The sequence below is a fragment of the Ovis aries genome, chromosome 2, assembly GCF_016772045.2.
Source record: "Ovis aries strain OAR_USU_Benz2616 breed Rambouillet chromosome 2, ARS-UI_Ramb_v3.0, whole genome shotgun sequence".
Classification (NCBI taxonomy): Eukaryota; Metazoa; Chordata; class Mammalia; order Artiodactyla; family Bovidae; genus Ovis; species Ovis aries.
In genome coordinates this window covers 102,540,149-102,562,069 of record NC_056055.1, presented here as the reverse complement: position 1 = coordinate 102,562,069, position 21,921 = coordinate 102,540,149, and the positions used below count along the sequence as shown (strand labels likewise).

Sequence of the window (21,921 nt, the reverse complement as noted above, 5' to 3'; positions counted from 1 at the left end):
GGTTCAATCCCTGGGTCAGGAAGATCCCCCTGGAGAAGGAAATGGCAACCCACTCCAGTATTCTCGCCTGGGAAATCCCATGGACAGAGGAGCCTGGCGGCTATGGTCCATGGGGTCACAAAGAGTTGGACATGACTGAGCAACTGCTGCTGTGATTCTCCAGGCAAGAACACTGGAGTGGGTTGCTATTTCCTTCTCCAATGCATGACAGTGAAAAATGAAAGTGAAGTCGTTCAGTCGTGTCCGACTCTTAGTGACCCCATGGCCTGCAGCCCACCAGGCTCCTCCATCCATGGGATTTTCCAGGCAAGAGTACTGGAGCGGGGTGCCATTGCCTTCTCTGGACCGAGTGACTAAATAACAATTACTGTACATACAGTTGCTATTTTTCTAGAACTTAAATTATTATTATTATTTTGGTAGAATAAGCCAATAATGTTCACAAACTCTAGACCATTTTCTGAAAAAAAGAAAAGAAAAACTTCTTTATAACAAATCAACTAAGAGAACACAATGTTTCAGATATGTCCACAAACATGATACGCAGACCTTAAAACAATGCCTTTCAAAGAGTGGTCCATGTCTGCACTGTGTGTGAGAACCTCCCTCAGCTCTGCACCAGACCAAGTGAAGCAGAAGCTCAAGGCAGAGGCCAGCATGCAGGCTCAGGCCTTGACACACCCTGGCCTTTCCTCCTAGCAGCTCTGAGAAATAGCTCCTAGGGCACGGAGTTTTAAACCATATCGTGATTTCAAAATCATCTGCAGATTCCTGGGCTCTTTATACTTCCAGGGAAAGCAGAAAGGAGGTGCTTAGTAAATATTCATGAAATAAAAAAGCAAATGATAAGACACAGGGGCAAGGTGGGGCAAGGGAGAGTGGTATATCTGGACAATAACATCGGTAATTACTTCAGCATATCATCCTTGTTTCTTCAAAGGTCGTATTTGTCTATAACCACTGGTCAAGAATCACACACCTAGTATTTCAAAAGAAAAGAGGTTTTCTAAAAAAGGAGCTGAATACATAGTTGGCAATTTCAGTAGGCAAGAGAAAACAACCATTACATTGACAAACCCACACTTTTAGGAGAAAGCAGAGGGATGCAGGCGTGGGATGCAGATGGTGGAACCACTACTTCAGCTTCAACATGCTGTACAGAAAGAAGGGCTTCAGTGCATGAAAGCTCTTTGACCAGCCTGTAAGTTTATCAGGTGATCACATGTCTGAGAGTACTCTGATCTCTGCAGTCACGGTCAGGCTCTTACCTGTATTCCAAGGTCTTTCATTCTTGCAAACGCCAGCTCTCTCAAGTTTCCGTGCTCCACTCCTGAGCTGACTAATGGCATTGGAATATCTCTGCAGGAGAAAAACATCAGATATTGCAAAATGTAAGTCACTCTCTAAAACAGGAAGGCAGGGACATTTTTTACAAAAGGAGAACCACCCTTCCCCCCTCAAAAAACCCCTACAAAACAGACCAAGAAAACAGAGGCTGAATATTCTAACTGGAAAGCAGGTTCACAGCTTTTCTACCTCCCAGTTTTTCCATCTATGAAATTATGATTTTCACCAATCATGCGAGGTTTTCTTAAGAAATACCTGATGAAATCACTTTATAAGATTACTAAATACAAAACAAATATCCAATAACCATTATAATGATTTTTGGCTGAAGAGATACCTGTACTAAACAGGAAATACAATTCTTGTTGTTTTTACAAAATCCAATTTGTTTAAAAGAGAAGAAATAAAAATTATTAATGTACGTATTTATAGCTTATAAACACGTTCCCACAGAGTTGCTGAATGACAAGTAACCAGGAAGCTTAAAAGCCTGGCCGAGATGACAACTGGTCTCAAAGAATATATTGCCCCCCACACCCTGTTTCCTAAAAATCTAAATTAGAAGTGACTCTTCCCTGGTGGTGCTAGTGGTAAAGAACCCGCCTGCCAATGCAAGAGACTCAGGAGACTTGGGTTCAATCCTTTGGTCAGGAAGATCCCCTGGAGGAGCAAATGGCAACCCACTCCAGTATTCTTGCCTAGAAAATTCTGTGGACATAGCAGCCTGAATGGCTATGGTCCATGCGGTTGCAGAGTTGGACACAACTGCATGACTGAGCACAACTTCATTAGAAGGGAACAAGAACTTGCTTAAAGATGAAGCAGATAAAATTTATTTCCTGGCATTAAGATAGTGTTAAGTGCCAGGCACCAAGGAAACTTTGATCAAAAGTTGAAATTATGAGCTTCATTTTAGTAGCCCTCAACATCCCTTCTAGAGAAAAATCAATATCTTAACACAAAATAGCTAAAAAAAAAAAAAAAAAAAATCTGAAGTAAGAATATGCTTAGCACATCTCCTATTTAAAGACAAGTCCCCAATTTGTTTTGTCTAATATTTGGTGGATTAGAAGACTTGAAGGATACACCAATTATCTTGTTTCCTCATTTTTGCTTTTGAATCAATTTGAGTGTTTTCCTTCTCTTCTCACTTATCCCTCCAAATGTTAAGTAAATACAATTAGCTAATTCACCATTTGATTCTAATAAGATATTCCCCACTCATTCAAAAGTATCAAAAGCTGATCAATTACATTAAAAACTACACATAATAAATAGACTCTGGAAGCAACTATAAAGCAATAAGCCAAAATTCTTTAAGGGAATGACATACCAGGGAGTTCAAAGTGACATTAAAAAATATAATTTAGAGTGATTAGTTAATATCTGTGGTTTACTTATACTTTTTAGTAAAATAAACTTTCTTTCTTTGGAACTGTAATTCCTTCCAACCAGTCCATCCTAAAGGAAATCAGTCCTGAATATTCGTTGGAAGGACTGATGCTGAAGCTGAAACTCCAATACTTTGGCCACCTGATGTGAAGAGCTGACTCATTTGAAAAGACCCTGATGCTGGGAAAGATTGAAGGCAGGAGTAGAAGGGGACGACAGAGGATGAGATAGTTGGATGGCATCACCGAGTCAATGGACATGAGTTTGAGTAAACTCCGAGAGTTGGTGATGGACAGGGAGGCCTGGCGTGCTGCAGTCCATGGGGTCACAAAGAGTCACATATGACTGAGTGACTGAACTGAACACCAGATATATCTTAAATATTTATTTTTGTTTACATATTTATTTGGCTGCACTGGGTCTTAGCTGCAGCACGAGGGATCTTGAGCTGTGGCATGTGGGATCTAACTCCCTGACCAGAGACAGAACCCAGGACCCCTACATTGGAAGTGTGGAGTCCCAGCAGCCGGACCACCTGGGAAGTCCCCAGGTACACGTTAAATTAGTAATCAGAAGAAACTGAAAGAAGGCTAGTGAAGGAAAAAGCAGGTTTTTTTTTTTCTTTTTTTGTGCTCATACCCCCAATAAGCATAATAGAATTTATGATTCTATTTGGTTACACAGATAATTAGGGTATTCTTTTAGGTGATGGAAGAAAAAACAGTTTATTTTAGGAAGGAATGTATAAAAAACTGTTTTAAGTTTTTTACTATTTCATATTACGTAAACCAAAGTTAAAATCTCCCAAATGCCTCTTTTAACCCTGAACTAGTCAATCCTAAAGTAAATTAGTCCTGAATATTCATTGCAAGGACTGAGGCTGAAGCGGAAACTCCAATACTTTGGCCACCTGATGGGAAGAACTGACTCACTGGAAAAGACCCTGATTCTAGGAAAGATTGAAGGCAAGAAGAGAAGAGCGAGGCAGAGGATGAGACGGGTGGATGGCATCACCGACTCAATGGACATAAGTTTGTGTCAACTCTGGGAGACAGTGAAGGACAGGGAAACCTGGCGTGCTGAAGTCCATGAGATGGCAAAGAGCTGGACACAACCTAGCGACTGAACAACATTCTATTAAATTACTCACAAATATATGTAGTTTCACAACAAAGTATAACACTGTTATACGTGATATGAAATTAATCTGATATTCTCAACGGCAACCACTTAGTACCCATTACGTGAGATTCATTTGACTCTTGTTATTCACTGCAGTGAAGTCTGATAATGTGCCATGAACACTGAATGAGCAAATATGGAAGCACTGCTCCTATGAAAAATGGAGGGTTAGGTTCCTGTCTGCTTTTGGTTCGTTTTATTCCGCTGATCAACACATCACTTTGTTCTGTGTTTCTGTTCAAAGACACTTTATTTAACACAGAATTCATTCAGTAACACTGTATATGGCCAACAGCACTATGATTCATGCTGCAATGAAGCTTATCTAACACGCTTATTTTCTTTGTAAGAGACATCACAATCTTCTTGTGCTTAGGAACACTATGCATGAAAAAAAGAAAGAAAGAAAGTGAAGTCATTCAGTCATGTCCAATTCGTTGTGACCCCATGGACTGTACCCTACCAGGCTCCTCCATCCATGGGATTTTCCAAGCAAGAATACTGAAGTGGATTGCCATTTCCTTCTCCAGGAGATCTTCCCGACCTAGGGACTGAACCCGGGTCTCCCACATTGTAGGCAGACGCTTTATCGTCTGAGCCGCCAGGGAAGTCCGGGACATTTTAAACAGTAAAATCAACAAAAAGCACAAAAATGTGAAAAATGTGTTAATAAGTGGATTGTTTCAGAATACCTGTTATAGCATGAGAGCTGACGCAAGCACAGATACCATGCCAGTGCCTGTTCCTCACCGACCCTCCGCCCACCAGTCTAGCATCTGCTGACGAATCCTACACCACCTGCCCTGCAACAGTCATCACTGGTGACTATTTCTACCATCCCTTCTGTGTTAGTTGAGCCTGTATTTCAAGAAAGAATGTTCCCTTCTCTAATTTATAAACTCGTAGACTCCTATTTTATTCAACCAGTTGCAGTAGTCTGATATCAACACTATTTTGTTGCTTAAATTAGATGTGGCCAGGAGGCATGCATTTAGGCTGGCTTCTGGGTCCTTTGGACATATCTGCAACATTCTTTGCGTATTTCCTTACTTTCTGCAACAAGATGTTCTAGGCTTATCTTACATGTTTGCTGCCCCAACCCTAGAACTGGCCATTTACCCAAGCAGTCCGCTTCCTTTCAGTGGAGCATGGTATTTAAAACCAAGATCTGGGCACTCACTGTGCTCATTATTACTGAGGTATCATTGCCTTTAGAAATGACTTAACACGCGGACATCACCAGATGGTCAATACTGAAATTAGACTGACAATATTCTTTGCAGATGAAGATGGAGAAACTCTATACAGTCAACAAAAACAAGACCTGGAGCTGACTGTGGCTCAGATCATGAGCTCCTTATTGCAAACTTCAGGTTTAAATTGAAGAAAGTAGGGAAAACCACTAAGCCATTCAGGTCAGACCTAAATCAAATACCTTATGATTTTACAGTGAAGGTGACAAATATATTCAAGCAATTAGATCTGATAGGCAGAGTGCCTGAAGAACTATGGACAGAGGTTTGTAACACTGTACAGAGGCAGTGAGCAAAACTACCCCAAAGAAAAAGGAATGCAAGAATGCAAAGTGGTTGTCTGAGGAGGCCTTTCAAATAGCTGAGAAGTGAAAGGCAAGCGAGAAACAGACAGATACATATCCACCTGAATGCAGAGTTCCAGAGAATAGCTAGCAGAGATAAGAAAGCCTTCTTAAGGGAACAATACAAAGAAACAGAGGAAAACAACAGAATGGGAAAGGCTAGAGAAAGACTTCAAGAAAATTGGAGCTATCAAGGCAACATCTCATGCACAGGTGGGCATAATAAAGGACAGAAACAGTATGGACCTAACAGAAGCAGAAGATATTAAGAAGAGGTGAAAAGAATACACAGGAGAACTATACAAAAAAAATCTTAATGACCCAGATAGCCACAATGGTGTGATCACTCACCTAGAACCAGACATCCTGGAGTGTGAAGTCAACTGGGCCTTAGGAAGCATCACTTTGAGCAAAGATACTGAAGGTGATGGAATTCCAGCTGAGCTATTTCAAATCCTAAAAGGTGATGCTGTGAAAGTGCTGCGCTCAATATGCCAGCAACTTTGGAAAACTCAGCAGTGGCCATAGGACTGGAAAAGGTCAGTTTTCCTTTCAATCCCAAAGAAAGGCAATGCCAAAGAGTGTTCAGACTACAGCACAATTGCACTCATCTCACATGCTAGCAAAGTAATGCTCAAATTCTTCAAGCCAGGCTTCAACAGCACATGAACCGAGAACTTCCAGATGTACAAGCTGGGTTTAGAAAAGGCAGAGGAATCACAGATCAAATTGCCAACATCTGTTGGATCATCAAAAAAGCAAGAGAGTTCCAGGAAAACATCTACTTGTGCTTTATTGACTATGCCAAAGCCTTTGACTATGTGGTTCACAACAGACTGTGGAAAATTCTTAAAGCGATGGGAATACCAGACCACCTTACCTGCCTCCTGAAAATCCTGTACGTAAGTCAAGAAGCAACAGTTAAAACTGGACATGGAACAACAGACTGGTTCCAAACTGGGAAAGGAGTATGTGAAGGCTATACACTGTCACCCTGCTTATTTAACATCTAGGCAGAGTACAACATGCAAAATGCCAGGCGGGATGAATCACAAGCTGGAATCAAGATTGCCAGGAGAAATATCAATAACCTCAAATATGCATATGACAAGACCTAACGGCAGAAGGCAAACAGGAACTAACGAGCCTCTTGATGAAGGTGAAAGAGAAGAGTGAAAAAACTGGCTTAAAGCTCAACATTGAGAAAACTAAGATCATGGCATCCAGTCCTATCACTTCATGACAAATAGAATGGGAAAAAGAAACAGTGACAGATTTTCTTTTCTTGGGCTCCAAAATCACTGCGGATGGTGACTGTAGCCATAAAATTAAAAGACACTTGCTCCTTGGAAGGAAAGGTACGACAAACCTAGACAGCATATTAGACATCACTTTGCCGACAAAGGTCTATATAGTCAAAGCTATGGTTTTTCCAGTAGTCACGTATGGATGTGAGAGTTGGACCATAAAGAAGGCTGAGAGCCAAAGAATTGATGCTTTCAAACTGCGCTGCTGGAGAAGACTCTAGAGAGTCCCTTGGACTGCAAGGAGATCAAACAGTCAATGCTAAAGGAAATCATGTCTGAATTAAGTTGATTGGAATTCAATGGAATTGAGTTCACTGGAAGGACTGATGCTGAAGCTCCAGTGCTTTGGCCACCTGATGTGAACAGCTGACTCATTGGAAAAGACCCTGATTCTGAGAAAGACTGAGGGCAGGAGAAGGGGGCAGCAGTGGATGAGATGGTTGGATGGCATCACCAACTCAACAGACATTAGTTTGAGCAAGCTCTGGGAGACAGTGAAGGACAGGGAAGCCCAGTGCACTGAGGTTCATGATGTCACAAGAAGTTGGACACAACTTAGCAACTAAAAACAACAATATATCTATCTATTTCTATATATCAATTTAAAAAGCTGTGAGATCGTGCTGATAATTACAATTCTGATCCAGGGCTCAGTGTTGTTTTCAGCTTTCTACTTTTCAATGCTTATAAATCCCTTCAGGAAGAAGTCTGGCTCTCTTATTTTTAGTATGCTTATGTGTTTGCTAAATCAAACAACAATCATTTGCTCAATGTAACCAGCCTCCCAACTACTCTATCTGCCGCCTCTGCACTCGCTGCTCTCACTCCCCATTTCTTCCGGGGTCAGGCATGCTGCTGTCAACAGCTCTGGGGTATTGCCTCCGCTGGCGATGATGGGAAGGGGAGGTGAAGGCAAAGGAAGAGGGGGTCTACAAAATATTTCTAATAATGTACCAGTACTTTTAAAAGACATACTAAAATGTTCAATACAAGTAAATTCTCTGAGGAGTAGGTTTTATCATATAGTGCTATTAAACAGAACTATATGATAGAAGGAAATACAGAATTACCAGCAGGGCTAGCTGATCATTTATGGGGCCTGAGAAGGCAATGGCAACCCACTCCAGTACTCTTGCCTGGAAAATCCCATGGATGGAGGAGCCTGGTAGGCTGCAGTCCATGGGGTCGTGAAGAATCGGACACGACTGAGCGACTTCACTTTCACTTTTCACTTTCATGCACTGGAGAAGGAAATGGCAACCTACTCCAGTGTTCTTGCCTGGAGAATCCCAGGGACGGCAGAGCCTGATGGGCTGCCGTCTACGGGGTCGCAAAGAGTCAGACATGACTGAAGGGACTTAGCAGCAGCAGTAGTGCAAAATGAGAACAGAGGGTCTCTTCTTAAAATATCATTAATGATTTCAAGATAATGAGAACAGAGCATTAAGCCAAGTTAAAGACCCTTGAGACTACAAGGCTGCACATCCCTTGAAGCTGGGGCTAGCTACCCCAAAGCACAAGTCAGTGCTAACCTGGTAACACAGGGCTTCACAAGGATTCTGACAGCTCATAAATGTCCTTACATTCATGTCCGTCACTACAACATGCAACATGGCTTTAAGGGTCTTTGGCAGTGAGATGCCTGGAGTGTCCCAGAAGGGAGTTTTTCCTCATTACAGAATAGAAATGTGGCCATCTCCACTTTCAGAGATAAACATTTATTTTCACTGAAAATGAAGAGAGAGAGTTCTATATACATTGAGCATCTTCTATGTGCAACACAGTATATAAAGCAACCTGGAATACATAAACTGACACTATCCCAGACTCTCAGGAGTTCAAAGTCCAGGTAAGATTATAGACGCTCTGACTTTGCCACATCCATCTAGGTGCGAGTTTCATTTATTTTTAGGGTTTTCAATTTCAGTCTAGTTTCACTTTCTTGGCTTGAAGAGATACTCCATTCAGGAATATTCACTTTTCTATCTCAATAGGTAACCTGTCAAGCTTAGAGGTACTAATATTTGCAATTTGCTCATCAAAAGTCTTTCAAAGTGATGTCTAGAGCTTTTTTTGGTCTGAAGTTCCTCACACCTCAGAAACATCTTTTGGTTGCAAATTGGTATTCTATTCTAATGCTTCGCATTGATTTAAAAGTCACATCAAGGCAGACAGCTGTCAAATAGCCTGTGGGCAGCGGCAGTTTAATGTGGCTCCATCAGTGTCTGGAGAGAATTTTACATTTAATCATTGCCTCCACTCTTCCGTGCTGCAATACAGAATGATTCACTGGGGTGCTACTTCATAAAAATACCCAGTTAGATGTTACTGACTCAACTGTCATAAAATTTAAAGTGTAAAATAGTGAAGAAAGAAAAAGGAGGGGTAGGCGGCGTGAGGAAATTGTAATTTTTTTAAAAAAGACAAGTGTAAAACATTGTTTTTACTTGAAATATCTTCCTTCCCACTTTCCTTCCTTTGTTCATTTCTTCTGATACCTGTCCAGAAAATAATTCCTAGAAACTTCTTCTCCGTGTATGAGTTTAGTTTCACGAGTCAACACTAAGCAAATTGTCTGTAATTAGCAGAAGCTGACACTAGGTGAACCTACATAGGAATAAGCCAGATTTTCTAAGGCACAGAACACAAAGACACACAATTTTCCTTTGCTATGATTTAAAACAAAAATAAACTATAATTAAGAAAATCCCCTGGATTAAACACCCTGGGAGGAGGCTTTTTCCTTTGCCAATGGTTTCTTTACAGCAAGATATAACCAACCGCTTCCAAATGAACAGAGTGAGGATGCTCAGTTGTACTTCTGGACCATATCAGTTTTCTACATTTTCAGAATTATTCTAAAAGTTTAAAACCAAAGCTAGAAGAAACACTGCAGAGTGAAAACCCTGTGATTCTTTCCCCAAATCAGAAGGTTTCTCAGCCACTTAACACCATCTAAACACTCAGCCTTCTCTTGCACACATTTGCATGTAATGCTTGAATCACCCATTAACACTTCCCTTAGCACTTCTCTTTCAAAATCTGACCATTGAGTCCTTGATACAAATTTCTTTCTGGAAGTCGAGATATATGGTATTCTAGCTGTATCTGAACATAACTTTAGAAATAGCAGTAAATGGAGTATAACATTTTCATGCAGAGATAGGAAGCTGTTTTACCAAAACACAGCTACCAAACTGTCAAGTGTTACTATCAATAAACTCAGATATGCAGATGACACCACCCTTATGGCAGAAAGTGAAGAAGAACTAAAGAGCCTCTTGATGAAAGTGAAAGAGGAGAGCGAAAAAGTTGGCTTAAAACTCAACATTCAGAAAACTAAGATCAAGGCATCCAGTCGCATCCCTTCATGGCAAAATAGATGGGGAAACAGCGCAAACAGTGTCAGACTTTATTTTGGGGGGCTCCAAAATCACTGCAGATGGTAATTGCAACTGAAATTAAAAGACGCTTACTCCTTGGAAGGAAAGTTATGACCAACCTAGACAGCATATTAAAAAGCAGAGACATTACTTTGTCAACAAAGGTCTGTCTAGTCAAGGCTATGGTCTTTCCAGTGGTCATGTATAGATGTGAGAGTTGGATTATAAAGAAAGCCGTGCACTGAAGAATTGATGCCTTCGAACTGTGGTTTTAGAGAAGACTCTTGAGAGTCCCTTGAACTGCAAGGAGATCCAGCCAGTCCATCCTAAAGGAAATCAGTCCTGGGTGTTCATTGGAAGGACTGATGTTGAAGCTGAAACTCCAATACTTTGGCCACTTGATGCAAAGAGCTGACTCATTTGAAAGACCCAGATGCTGCAAAAAACTGAGGGCAGGAGGAGAAGGGGACGACAGAAGATGAGATGGTTGGATGACATCACCGACTCAATGGACATGAGTTTGGGTAGACGCCCGCAGTTGGTGATGGACAGGGAGGCCTGAGGTGCTGCTGTTCATGGGGTTGCAAAGAGTCAGACACGACTGAGAGATTGAACTGAACTGAAGTGTACCATGTGAACACGAATATAAGTTTGCTGGTTTCCTAGTCTATCTGCCCAGGAAAGAGGAGATCATTCCAAGACCTTTGAAAGGTAAAATTTATCAAGTTTTCTTTTTGACCTATCTCAATAAAAAGCACCATCTATCTTCTTTATGATCCAAATTCCATGACAGGCAAATTATATATAAACAGACAACTGATGTAAGACGACACAAATAATAATCAGCTTCATGGGAGAAATGTTAATCCTAATAACTAGGGAAATGCCAATTAAAATCCCTAGGTAAATAAAATAAAAAATATAACCATTTAATTCTGTAGAGGTTGTGATAAAACCAGAAACTGCATATTTACTCTAATCTGACATAATTCCTTTGGAAAACCATATCAATATACATAGTAAAAAAGGAACACTCATTTATTTATACACTCCTTGTTCCAGAAAGTATGTTAATAGGAATAGTTACAACAACGCTTAGATCCCTTTTTTTAACAAGTAATCTTTCTCCTGGGTTCTACTACTCTAACAGGTTACTTCAACAGAAGCAAAAAGTTCTATGCAGATGAATTTTCATGGAGTGGAGGCCAAGGTAATAATAATAAAAAAAAAGAGAGATGAAGAAACTAGGAAGCAACCTAAATGTCCAACATTAGGGAACAATTTGCTGAATGAGACAAATTGAAATGCTAGATTACCAGGCTGCCATTAAAATGATAACTATAAAGATTATTTTTCAAATCACTGACTAGAATTCAAAAAGCATTCTTTGCCAGTGTATAAAATGTACCGCCCAGACCTACTGTCTGTTAAATTGAGAGAACTCATTGTACTATCACACAAGACACTGTGACGTGATCATGATGACAGTATAAAGAGAAGCATAAAATACTAGAAGTGGTAGCAATAATACAAAACCTGCCACCTGCTATGAAGATTTACTCTGGTGGTAACCTCAGATATGCAGATGATACCACTCTAACGGCAGAAAGTGAAGAGAAACGAAAGAGCCTCTTGATGAGGGTGAAAAGAAGAATGGAAAAGCTGGCTCAAAACTCAACATTCAGAAAACTAACATCATGGCATCTGGTTCCATCACTTCATGGCAAACAGATGGGGAAAAAGCAGAAGCAATGACAGATTTTCCTTTCTTGGGCTCCAAAATCACTGTGGATGGTGACTGCAGGCATGCAATCAAAGGACTTGCTCCTTGGAAGGAAAGGGGTGGGAAACCTAGACAGAGTATTAAAAAGCAGAGACATTACTTTGCTGACAAAAGTCTGTATAGTCAAAGCTATGGATTTGCCAGGAGTCATGTATGGATGTCAGAGTTGGATCATAAAGAAGGCTGAGTGCCAAAGAATTGATGCCTTTGAACTGGGGTGCTGGAGAAGACTCTTGAAAGTCCCTTGGAAAGCAAAGATATCAAACTAGTCAATCCTAAAGGAAATCAACCCCAACATTCACTGGAAGGACTGATGCTGAAGCTGCAATACTTTGGCCACCTGATGCGAAGGGTGGCATATTTGGAAACGACCCTGATGCTACGAAAGACCGACGGCAAAAGAAGAGGGTGGCAGAGGATGAGATGGTTAGACAGCATCATGGACTCAATGGACATGAGTTTGAGCAAACTCTGGGAGATAGTGAAGGACTGGAAAGCCTGGTGCATTGCATTCCATGGGGTCGCAAAGAGTGGATATGACTTGACAGCTGAACAACAATAACAAAATGTATTGCATCCCAATTATACAAAGAAAGTTTTAGGAAAATAATGTAAGCCTGTTAATACCACATATATTGAAAGTGATTTTATAGTACCTTTATAAATGAAATATCATTGTGTTGATGTAAATATAGTTATATTGCAAGAAAAATTAAATACATGGCTGAAAAATGAGAAGAAAATGTAAGTTCTGATAATTAGTACTATTCTACAAACTTTGTTGGGAAGAAGCATAAAAATCACATGATCAAAAAGAAATGTACTGGGATCAATGAACAGTGGTGCCACATTACACCCTACAGCCGAGTACCACAAAAGCCTAGTCAAGAATTTCAGTGATTATTGATAACCAAAAGCAAGTCAATATAAAATAAACTTAAATCATATTATGCAGTATATATAAACAAAATATGTAAATAAAATGGTTAAAAAACAAGTAGCAGGATATTGTAAACTTGAATGAATTCCACAATATATGTGTGTTAGTCACTTAGTCATGTCCGACTATTTGCAACCCCACGGACTGTAGCCCACCATGGGATTCTCCAGGCAAGAATACTGGAGACAATTGCTGTTCCCTTCTCCAGAGGATCTTCCAGGCCCAGGGATCGAACTCTGGTCTCCTGCATTGCAGGCAGATTCTTTACCGTTTGAGCTACAGGGAAGTCCACAGTGAGCTACACAAAAAAACAGAATTCTAATGGAAACATGAAAAACAACATCATAGCTATATTAAAAACACAAAAATGTAAAAATAAAATGACAAAGATTTTATCTTTATATTAAAAATACTAGAAAATAATCAACTTCAGAATTAAGAGGGAAGTTGCTATATAAGAGAGGGAGCCCAGCCTGGCTCTCTGTGGGGGAGAGAAGCAAGGGAGAGAGGGGATATATGCATAGGAAGAAAAGTTATGATCAGCCTAGATAGCATATTGAAAAGCAGAGACATTACTTTGCCAACAAAGGTCTGTCTAGTCAAGGCTATGGTTTTTCCAGTGGTCATGTATGGATGTGAGAGTTGGACTGTGAAGAAAGCTGAGCACCGAAGAATTGAGGCTTTTGAACTGTGGTGTTGGAGAAGACTCTTGAGAGTCCCTTGGACTGCAAGGAGATCCAACCAGTCCATTCTGAAGGAGATCAACCCTGGGATTTCTTTGGAAGGAATGATGCCAAAGCTGAAACTCCAGTACTTTGGCCACCTCATGTGAAGAGTTGACTCATTGGAAAAGACTCTGATGCTGGGAGGGATTGGGGGCAGAAGGGGATGACAGAGGATGAGATGGCTGGATGGCATCACGGACTCGATGGACGTGAGTCTGAGTGTACTCCGGGAGTTGGTGATGGACAGGGAGGCCTGGTGTGCTGTGATTCATGGTGTCGCAAAGAGTCGGACACGACTGAGCGACTGAACTGAACTGATGGCTGATTCGTGTTGTTGTACGCCAGAAACCTACAGAACGGTGTAAAACAACCTTCTTCCAAATCAAAAATAAATTAAAAAGTTAAGTAAATTATCAGTCCCAAAGCATGAAAATCTGACCACACAGCTAAATTCGAGATGACTCTCTACCAAAGGTCTTCACTGTTGGCAACTGAATCATCACTGTCTTCAAATAGAAACTGTCCAGAGATTCACTGAGGACATTACCAAGTTGGCATTTTACTTCTTGTTTCACAGCAGTCTATCAGGTTTTAATTCACTCACACGTTGGTAAAGTAATAAGAGTGTCACTTCAAAAGCTTAATGCTCACCCCCGTGCACTGCGTGTTCCGCATAAACCCTGTGAGCGATGTACTAGTAGAGAAAACACCTCTGACAGTCTGGCCTCTAGGATTAGAGCTGGGGGCGGGACGGGGACAGGGGCCTCTTCTACTGTTCGATTTTCCAGAGAGCTGTAATGGGGTCCAGACAGGAGAACTGGGAACATGGATGTTTCTTTAATCAGCTTCATGTTAGTCATGCATAATATCAAGACTTTCTCCTCCTATGCCCTTTTGATTGTCTAAAATACATACTCTTAATTCTTTCTGTCATGACCCCTTTATAGTTTTACTGGAGAGATTATATTTGCTGCTCCTGTTTTCTCAAAGCCCTTATTTTTTCAGTTGATGATAAGCCAGGATAGTGTCCCTCAGTGATATTTCATAAAACCTGTAAAATGAAGCTTTTAATGTTTTAGCAATGTCTTCGTTGCTTGAGACTCACTGGTTACAGCACTAAGGGATTTAAATACAGTGGGGAGGATGCAAACTCTTCATCTGATTTCCCATGCTATGCCTTGTTACTCTTGGCTAAAAAAAAAAAAGAAAAAGCAAACAGGTGGCCATGGCTGGGAAATGTCTGTTCTGTAATACCTGCTGCCTTGCTTGACTGCTGAGAAGTAGTGTATCCGCTTTCCTCTGGTGGCCCCAGTCAGTTAAATGCAATGGAAACTTTTCTTTTGCTGTTGTTAACACTACTTACTGCATCTTTGTTTTCTATCATATTTATTTTTTTGGAAACAATCTCAAAGTCACAGAAAAATTCCCAAGTGTGGTACCAATAACTATATTCCTCAAGTATTTGAGAGTAAATTGGGAACAAGATGTCCCAATGGCCCCCCAGAATACTCTTAAGCATCTCCTGCTGCTGCTGCTAAGTCGCTTCAGACTACAACAAGGATATTCTTTTCTGTAACCATAATACAACCACCAAAATCCAGAGACTACAGTGGTGCTTTAGTACTGTCTAATCCTAGACTCCATCCCAGCTTCCTGCGAGCCTCTGGTCCCAGCATTCCCATCAGCTGATCAAACATGACTTTTAAATAATCTGTGTTTCTATTTACGGTCTTGCACTCTCTCTTTCTCTTAATAGATGGAGAGATGCTTCATTAACATTGAACTCATGCCTCAACTAGCTCATGTCTGAATGAAGCTAATCTGACATAGGTATTTTCTCCATAAGGCACAGTTATAGCCTTCTTGCATGCAGGAACACTATACAACACTTCAGTACTATGTTTAGAGGCCATTTCAAACAGCCACCTCACCAACAAGCAGCCCAGAATCGCAAAAACCATGCCCTTAAATAGACTGTGAACAGGACATGTCCACACACACATACTGTATTTGTTATCGTTTGTTACAATTATTTCTATATCTACCATCAGGTTGAAAACCACAAGTTCACACCAGTATCCCCTATTCCAGAGCACCATGTGGTATATTCTAACTTTTTCCTTTTTCATATTTGTAGTTCCATTTTCAGGCTTCCCTGATGGCTCAATGGTAAAGAACCTGCCTGCCAAAGCAGGCTTGATCCCTGGGTTGGGAAGATCCCCTGCAGAAGGGAATGGCAGTATGCTTGCCTGGAGAATCCCATGGACAGAGCAGCCTGGAGGGCTACAGTCCATGGGGTCACAAAGAGTCGGGCATTACTTAGCAACTGCACAACAATGACATATTCCCTTTTCAGATAACAAAAACCCAGCTCCATTACCCTTAATATTGTCTACCTACTAGATCCACCTCCTGCATGTTATTGACCCTTTCTTTCTGTCCTCATCTCTGATCCCCTGGACACACTCTCCTCGCCCTGCTGACAAATGGTGCCAAGGGCAGGCATCAGCAAGAATGTCCCCCCTCACATCTGGGCTGCTCCAGCCTGAACCCCACAACTGACTCCTCCACAAGAACACCCTCCTCCCCGAGCTCTGGGTCCCATTGCTCCCTAGATCTCCATGCGGACGCCTGCATGGCTCAGTACCTCCTAATGTCTCTTAGGCTGAATTGTTCCAGAAAGGTGAGAGAGAAGGAGGAGAATGCAAATTATTGTGATAACTGAATTTTCTCATCACTATCTCCTTAGTAATTTTCTAAAAAAGAAATTGTTGTATATTTATTTATTTATGGTTACATCATACAGCATGCAGGATCCAAGTTCCCTAACCAGGATTCGAACTTAGGGTCATGGAGCATGGAGACTGGCATTGGGAGCACAGAGTCTTAACCATTGGACCACCGAGGAAGTCCTTCTCCTTTGTATTTTTAACTGTACTTAAAAAAATCATTAAGCAATTTTGGTGCTTATGGTGGGCCAACAATTATAAAAATGTAAGAAATCAACATGTTGTGGCAGAAATGTGTAAACATTCTTTGATGTTGTTCTTGTTTAGTTGCTCAGTCATGCCTGACTCTTTGCGACCCCATGGACTGTAGCCCATCAGGCTCCTCTGCTCATGGGATTCTCCAGGCAAGGATACTGGAGTAGGCTGCCATTTCCTACCTCAGAGGATCTTCCTGAACCAGGGATCAAACCTGTGTCTCCTGCATTGGCAGGTGGATTCTTTACCACCGAGTCACCCAGGAAGCCCAAACACCCTTTGACCTTTAAGCAAATCCATTATTTTACATCCTTGATGATTTTCCCATAGTTGACAGTTCTGCTGTATGTTATGAGTAGCACAGTCTTTGTGCTCAGCAGAGTACTAGTCACAGGATAGCTGACAGGACATCCATTTGTTAATCCCATTTGGCCTTTTACTGGTAATACTAGAATCTGGGTGGTTTTGACCAGGGTGGTGGAAATGTGCCTTAACAACCAGGAAATGCAGGAATGGCTTTGTCAGGATTATAGTAAGTAGGTAACTTTATGGCTTTTAAATTTTATCTTCAGTGTTATGTTTCTGGTTAGGAAAAAAAGGCGGGGGTGGAACTTCCCTGAGTGTCCAGTGGTTAGCGCTCCACTCTCCCACTACAGTATATCTGCAAGATGGCAGAGAAGGACATGCGCTCATCTTCTCCTTCAAAAACTCCAAAATTACAACTTGCTGCTGAACAACCGTTGACAGGACAGTGTTGGATCCCACCAAAAAGAGATAATACCCCACATCCAAGGGCAAAGGAGAAGCCCCAGCAAGACGGCAGGAGGGGTGAAACTGCATTTAGAAACAAACCCCATACCCATCAGAGATGCTCCAAGGGCTCAAACAAAACCTTGTGTGCACCAGGAGGCCCCACAGAGACTGAGCCAGACCTGCCTGTGAGTGTTTAAGTGTCTCCTGAGAAAATACAGGTCAGCAGTGGCCTGCCGCAGGGGCAGGGGCTCTGTGTAGCAGACCTGGGTATGGCATAAGCCCTCTTGGAGGAGGTCGCCATTAACCCCACCATAGAGCCGCCAGAACTTGCACAGGACCCAGGAAACAGGCTCTTGGAGGGCACAAACAGAACCTTGCGTGCACCAGGAGGCCCCACAGAGACTGAGCCAGACCTGCCTTTGAGTGTTTGGGTGTCTCCTGGGGAGGTACGGTCAGCAGTGGCCTGCCGCAGGGGCAGGGGCTCTGTGCAGCAGACCTGGCTGTGGCATAAGCCCTCTTGGAGGAGGTCGCCATTAATCCCACCACAGAGCCACCAGAACTTGCACAGGACTAGGGAAACAGACTCTTGGAGGGCACAAACAGAACCTTATGCACACCAGGACCCAGGAGAAAGGAGCAGTGACCACAAGAGACTGACCCAGACTTGCCTGTGAGCGTCCAGGAGTCTCTGGCAGAGGTGTGGGTCAGCGGTGGCCTGCTGCAGGGTCGGGGGCACTGAGTGTGGCAGTGTGTCCAGGGGACCTTTTGAAGGAGGTCGTCATTATCTTCATTACCTCCACCATAGTTTGGTCTCAGGTCAAACAACAGGGAGGGAACACAGCCCCATCCATCAACAGAAAATTGGATTAAAGATTTACTGAGCATGGCCATCAGAACAAGATCCAGCTTCCCCCTCAGTCAGTCTCTCCCATCAGGAAGCTTCCATAAGCCTCTTATCCTTATCCATCAGAGGGCAGACAGACTGAAAACCACAGTCACAGAAAACTAACCAAACTGATCACATGGACCACAGCCTCGTCTAACTCAATGAAACTAGGGCCACCCAAGACAGGCGGGTCATGGTGGAGAGTTCTGACAAAACGTGGTCCACTGGAGAAGGGAATGGCAAACCACTTCAGTATTCTTGCCTTGAGAACCCCATGAACAGTATGAAAAGGCAAAAAGATAGGACACTGAAAGATAAACTCCCCAGGTCAGTAGGTGCCCAATATGCTACTGGAGAAGAAAAGAGAAATAACTCCAGAAAAAATTAAGAGATGGAACCAAAGCAAAAACAACACCCAGTTGTGGATGTGACTGGTGATGGAAGTAAAATCCGATGCTGTAAAGAACAATATTGCATAGGAACCTGGAATGTTAGGTCCATGAATCAAGGTAAATTGGAAGTGGTCAAACAGGAGATGGCAAGAGTGAACATCAACACTTTAGGAATCAGCGAACTAAAATGGACTGGAATCGGTGGATTTAACTCAGATGACCATTATATCTACTACTGTGGGCAAGAATCCCTTAGAAGAAATGGAGTAGCCCTCATAGTCAACAAAAGAGTCCAAAATGCAGTACTTGGATGCAATCTCAAAAATGACAGAATGATCTATTTGTCAGAGGCAAGGCAAACCATTCAAGATCACAGTAATCCAAGTCTATGCTCCAACCAGTAATGCTGAAGAAGCTCAAGTTGGATGGTTCTATGAGGACCTACAAAACCTTCTAGAACTAACACCCAAAAAAGATGTCCTTTTCACTACAGGGGACTGGAATGCAAAAGTAGGAAGTCAAGAGATACCTGGAGTAACAGGCAAATTAGGCCTTGGAACAAAATGAAGCAGAACAAAGACTGAGTTTTGCCAAGAGAACGCACTGGTCATAGCAAATACTGTCTTCCAACAACACAACAGCAGACTCTCGGACAGAAGACTCTTGGAGAAGACAAATGGACATCACTGGATGGTCAATACTGAAATCAGACTGATTATATCCATTGCAGCCAAAGATGGAGAAGCTCTATACAATCAGCAAAAACAAGACTAGGAGATGACTGTGTCTTAGATCATGAACTCCTTATTGCCAAATTCAGACTTAAACTGAAGAACACAGAGAAAACCACTGGACCATTCAGGTATGACCTTAAATCAAATCCCTTATGATTATACAGTGGAAGTAACAAACAGATTTAAGGGATTAGATCTGATAGAGTGCCTGAAAAACTATGGACAGAGGTTTGTGACACTGTACTGGAGGCAGTGATCAAGACTATTCCCAAGAAAAAGAAATGCAAAAAGGCAAACTGGTTGTCTGAGGAGGCCTTACACATAGCTGAGTAAAGACGAGAAGCAGAAGGCAAAGGAGAAAAGGAATGATATACCCAATTGAATGCAGAGTTCCAAAGAATAGCAAGGAGAGATAAGAAAGTCTTCCTCAGTGATCAATGCAAATAAATAGAAGAAAACAATAGAATGGAGAAAGACTAGAGATCTCTTTAAGAAAATGAGAGCTACCAAGGGAACATTTCATGCAAAGGTGGGCACAATAAAGGACAGAAATGGTATGGACCTAACAGAAGCAGAAGATATAAAGAAGCATACACAGAAGAAATATACAAAAAAGATCTTCATGACCCAGATAAGCACAATGGTGTGATCACTCACCTAGAGCCAGACATCCTAGAAAGTGAAGTTAAGTGGGCCTTAGGAAGCATCACTATGAACAAAGCTAGTGGAGGTGATGGAATTCCAGTTGAGCTATTTCAAATCCTAAAAGATGATGCTGTGAAAGTGCTGCACTCAATATGCCAGCAACTTTGGAAAATTCAGCAGTGGCCACAGGACTGGAAAAGGTCAGTTTTCATTCCAATCCCAAAGAAGGGCAATGCCAAAGAATGTTCAAATTACTGCACAATTGCACTCATCCCACATGCTAGTAAAGTAATGCTCAAAATTCTCCAAGCCAGGCTTCAATAGTACATGAACTGTGAACTTCCAGATGTTCAAGCTGGATTTAGAAAAGGCAGAGGAACCAGAGATCAAATTGCCAACATTTGCTGGATCATTGAAAAAGCAAGAGAGTTTCAGAAAAACATCTACTCATGCTTCATTGACTATGTTAAAGATTTGACTGTGTGGATCACAACAAACTGTGGAAAATTCTTAAAAGAGATGGGAATACCAGACCACCGTACCTGCCTCTTGAGAAATCTGTATGCCGGTCAGGAAGCAACAGTTAGAACTGGACATGGAACAACAGACTGGTTCCAAATCGAGAAAGGAGCATGTGAAGGCTGTATATTGTCACCCTGTTTATTTATCTTATATGCAGAGTACATCATGCGAAATGCCAGGCTGGATGAAGCACAAGCTGGAATCAAGGTTGCCAGGAAAAATATCAATAACCTCAGATACGCAGATGACACCATCCTAATGGCAAAAATTGAAGAAGAACTAAAGAGCCTCTTGATGAAAGTAAAACAGGAGAGTTAAAAAGCTGACTTAAAACTCAACATTCAGAAAACTAAGATCATGGCATCTGGTCCCATCACTTCATGGCAAATAGATGGGGAAACAATGCAAAGAGCAAGAGACTTTATTTTGGGGGGGCTCCAGAATCACTGCAGATGGTGACTGCAGCCATGAAATTAAAAGACACTTGCTCCTTGGAAGAAAAGCTATGACCCACCTAGACAGCATATTAAAAAGCACAGACACTACTTTGTCAACAAAGGTCCGTTTAGTCAAGGTTATGGTTTTTCCAGTGGTCATGTATAGATGTGAGAGTTGGACTATAAAGAAAGCTGAATGCCGAACAATTAGATGCTTTTGAACTGTGGTGTTGGAGAAAACTCTTGAGAATCCCTTGGACTGCAAAGAGATCAAACCAGTCAACCCTAAAGAAAATCAGTCCTGAATATTCATTGGAAAGACTGATGCTGAAGCTGAAACGCCAATACTTTGGCCACTTGATGTGAAGAACTGACTCATAGGAAAAGACCCTGATCCTGGGAAAGACTGAAGGCGGGAGGAGAAGGGGACAACAGAGGATGAGATGGTTGGATGGCATCACCAACTCGATGGACATGAGTTTGAACAAGCTCTAGGAAGTTAGTCATGGATAGGGAGGCCTGGTGTGCTGCAGTCCATGGGGTCGCAAAGAGTCGGACACGACTGAGTGAGTGAACTGAACTAAACTTCCACTGCAGGGGGCATCGTTCTGATCCCTGATCAGGGAACTAAGATCCCGCGTGCCTCAGAGCACAGACAAGAAGAAAAAATAAAAACCATGATTGTAAACGAGATCTCAGATTCTCTCTCCTAGAAAAAACCGTTCAGATGATTTCCTTCATGCCAACAGGAATAGGTCACTCTCCATACTTACATCAGTATCAGTGAAGAATGCCTGTTGCTACTCTTTCAGAGGCTCTAGAACAGGGGTAAAACACACATGGCATAGTGTATCCTCTCACAGTCAGTACAGGGTCTGGGTTGGAGCAGATCCAGAAGAGGAAACGCAGACT

At 41.8% G+C, this 21,921-nt stretch overlaps 1 protein-coding gene across 3 annotated transcripts in view; it reads right to left on the bottom strand.

The window, feature by feature from the left end:
• The window catches only part of ELP3 (elongator acetyltransferase complex subunit 3), a 124,842-nt gene that overhangs the window by 38,962 nt on the left and 63,959 nt on the right, over nt 1-21,921 (bottom strand). For all 3 annotated transcript variants that reach the window (XM_012128450.4, XM_004004437.5, XM_042243526.1), the window contains one exon: nt 1,269-1,359. In XM_012128450.4, the coding sequence (XP_011983840.3) occupies nt 1,269-1,359 (91 nt within the window). The remainder of the gene's footprint in view (nt 1-1,268; nt 1,360-21,921) is intronic.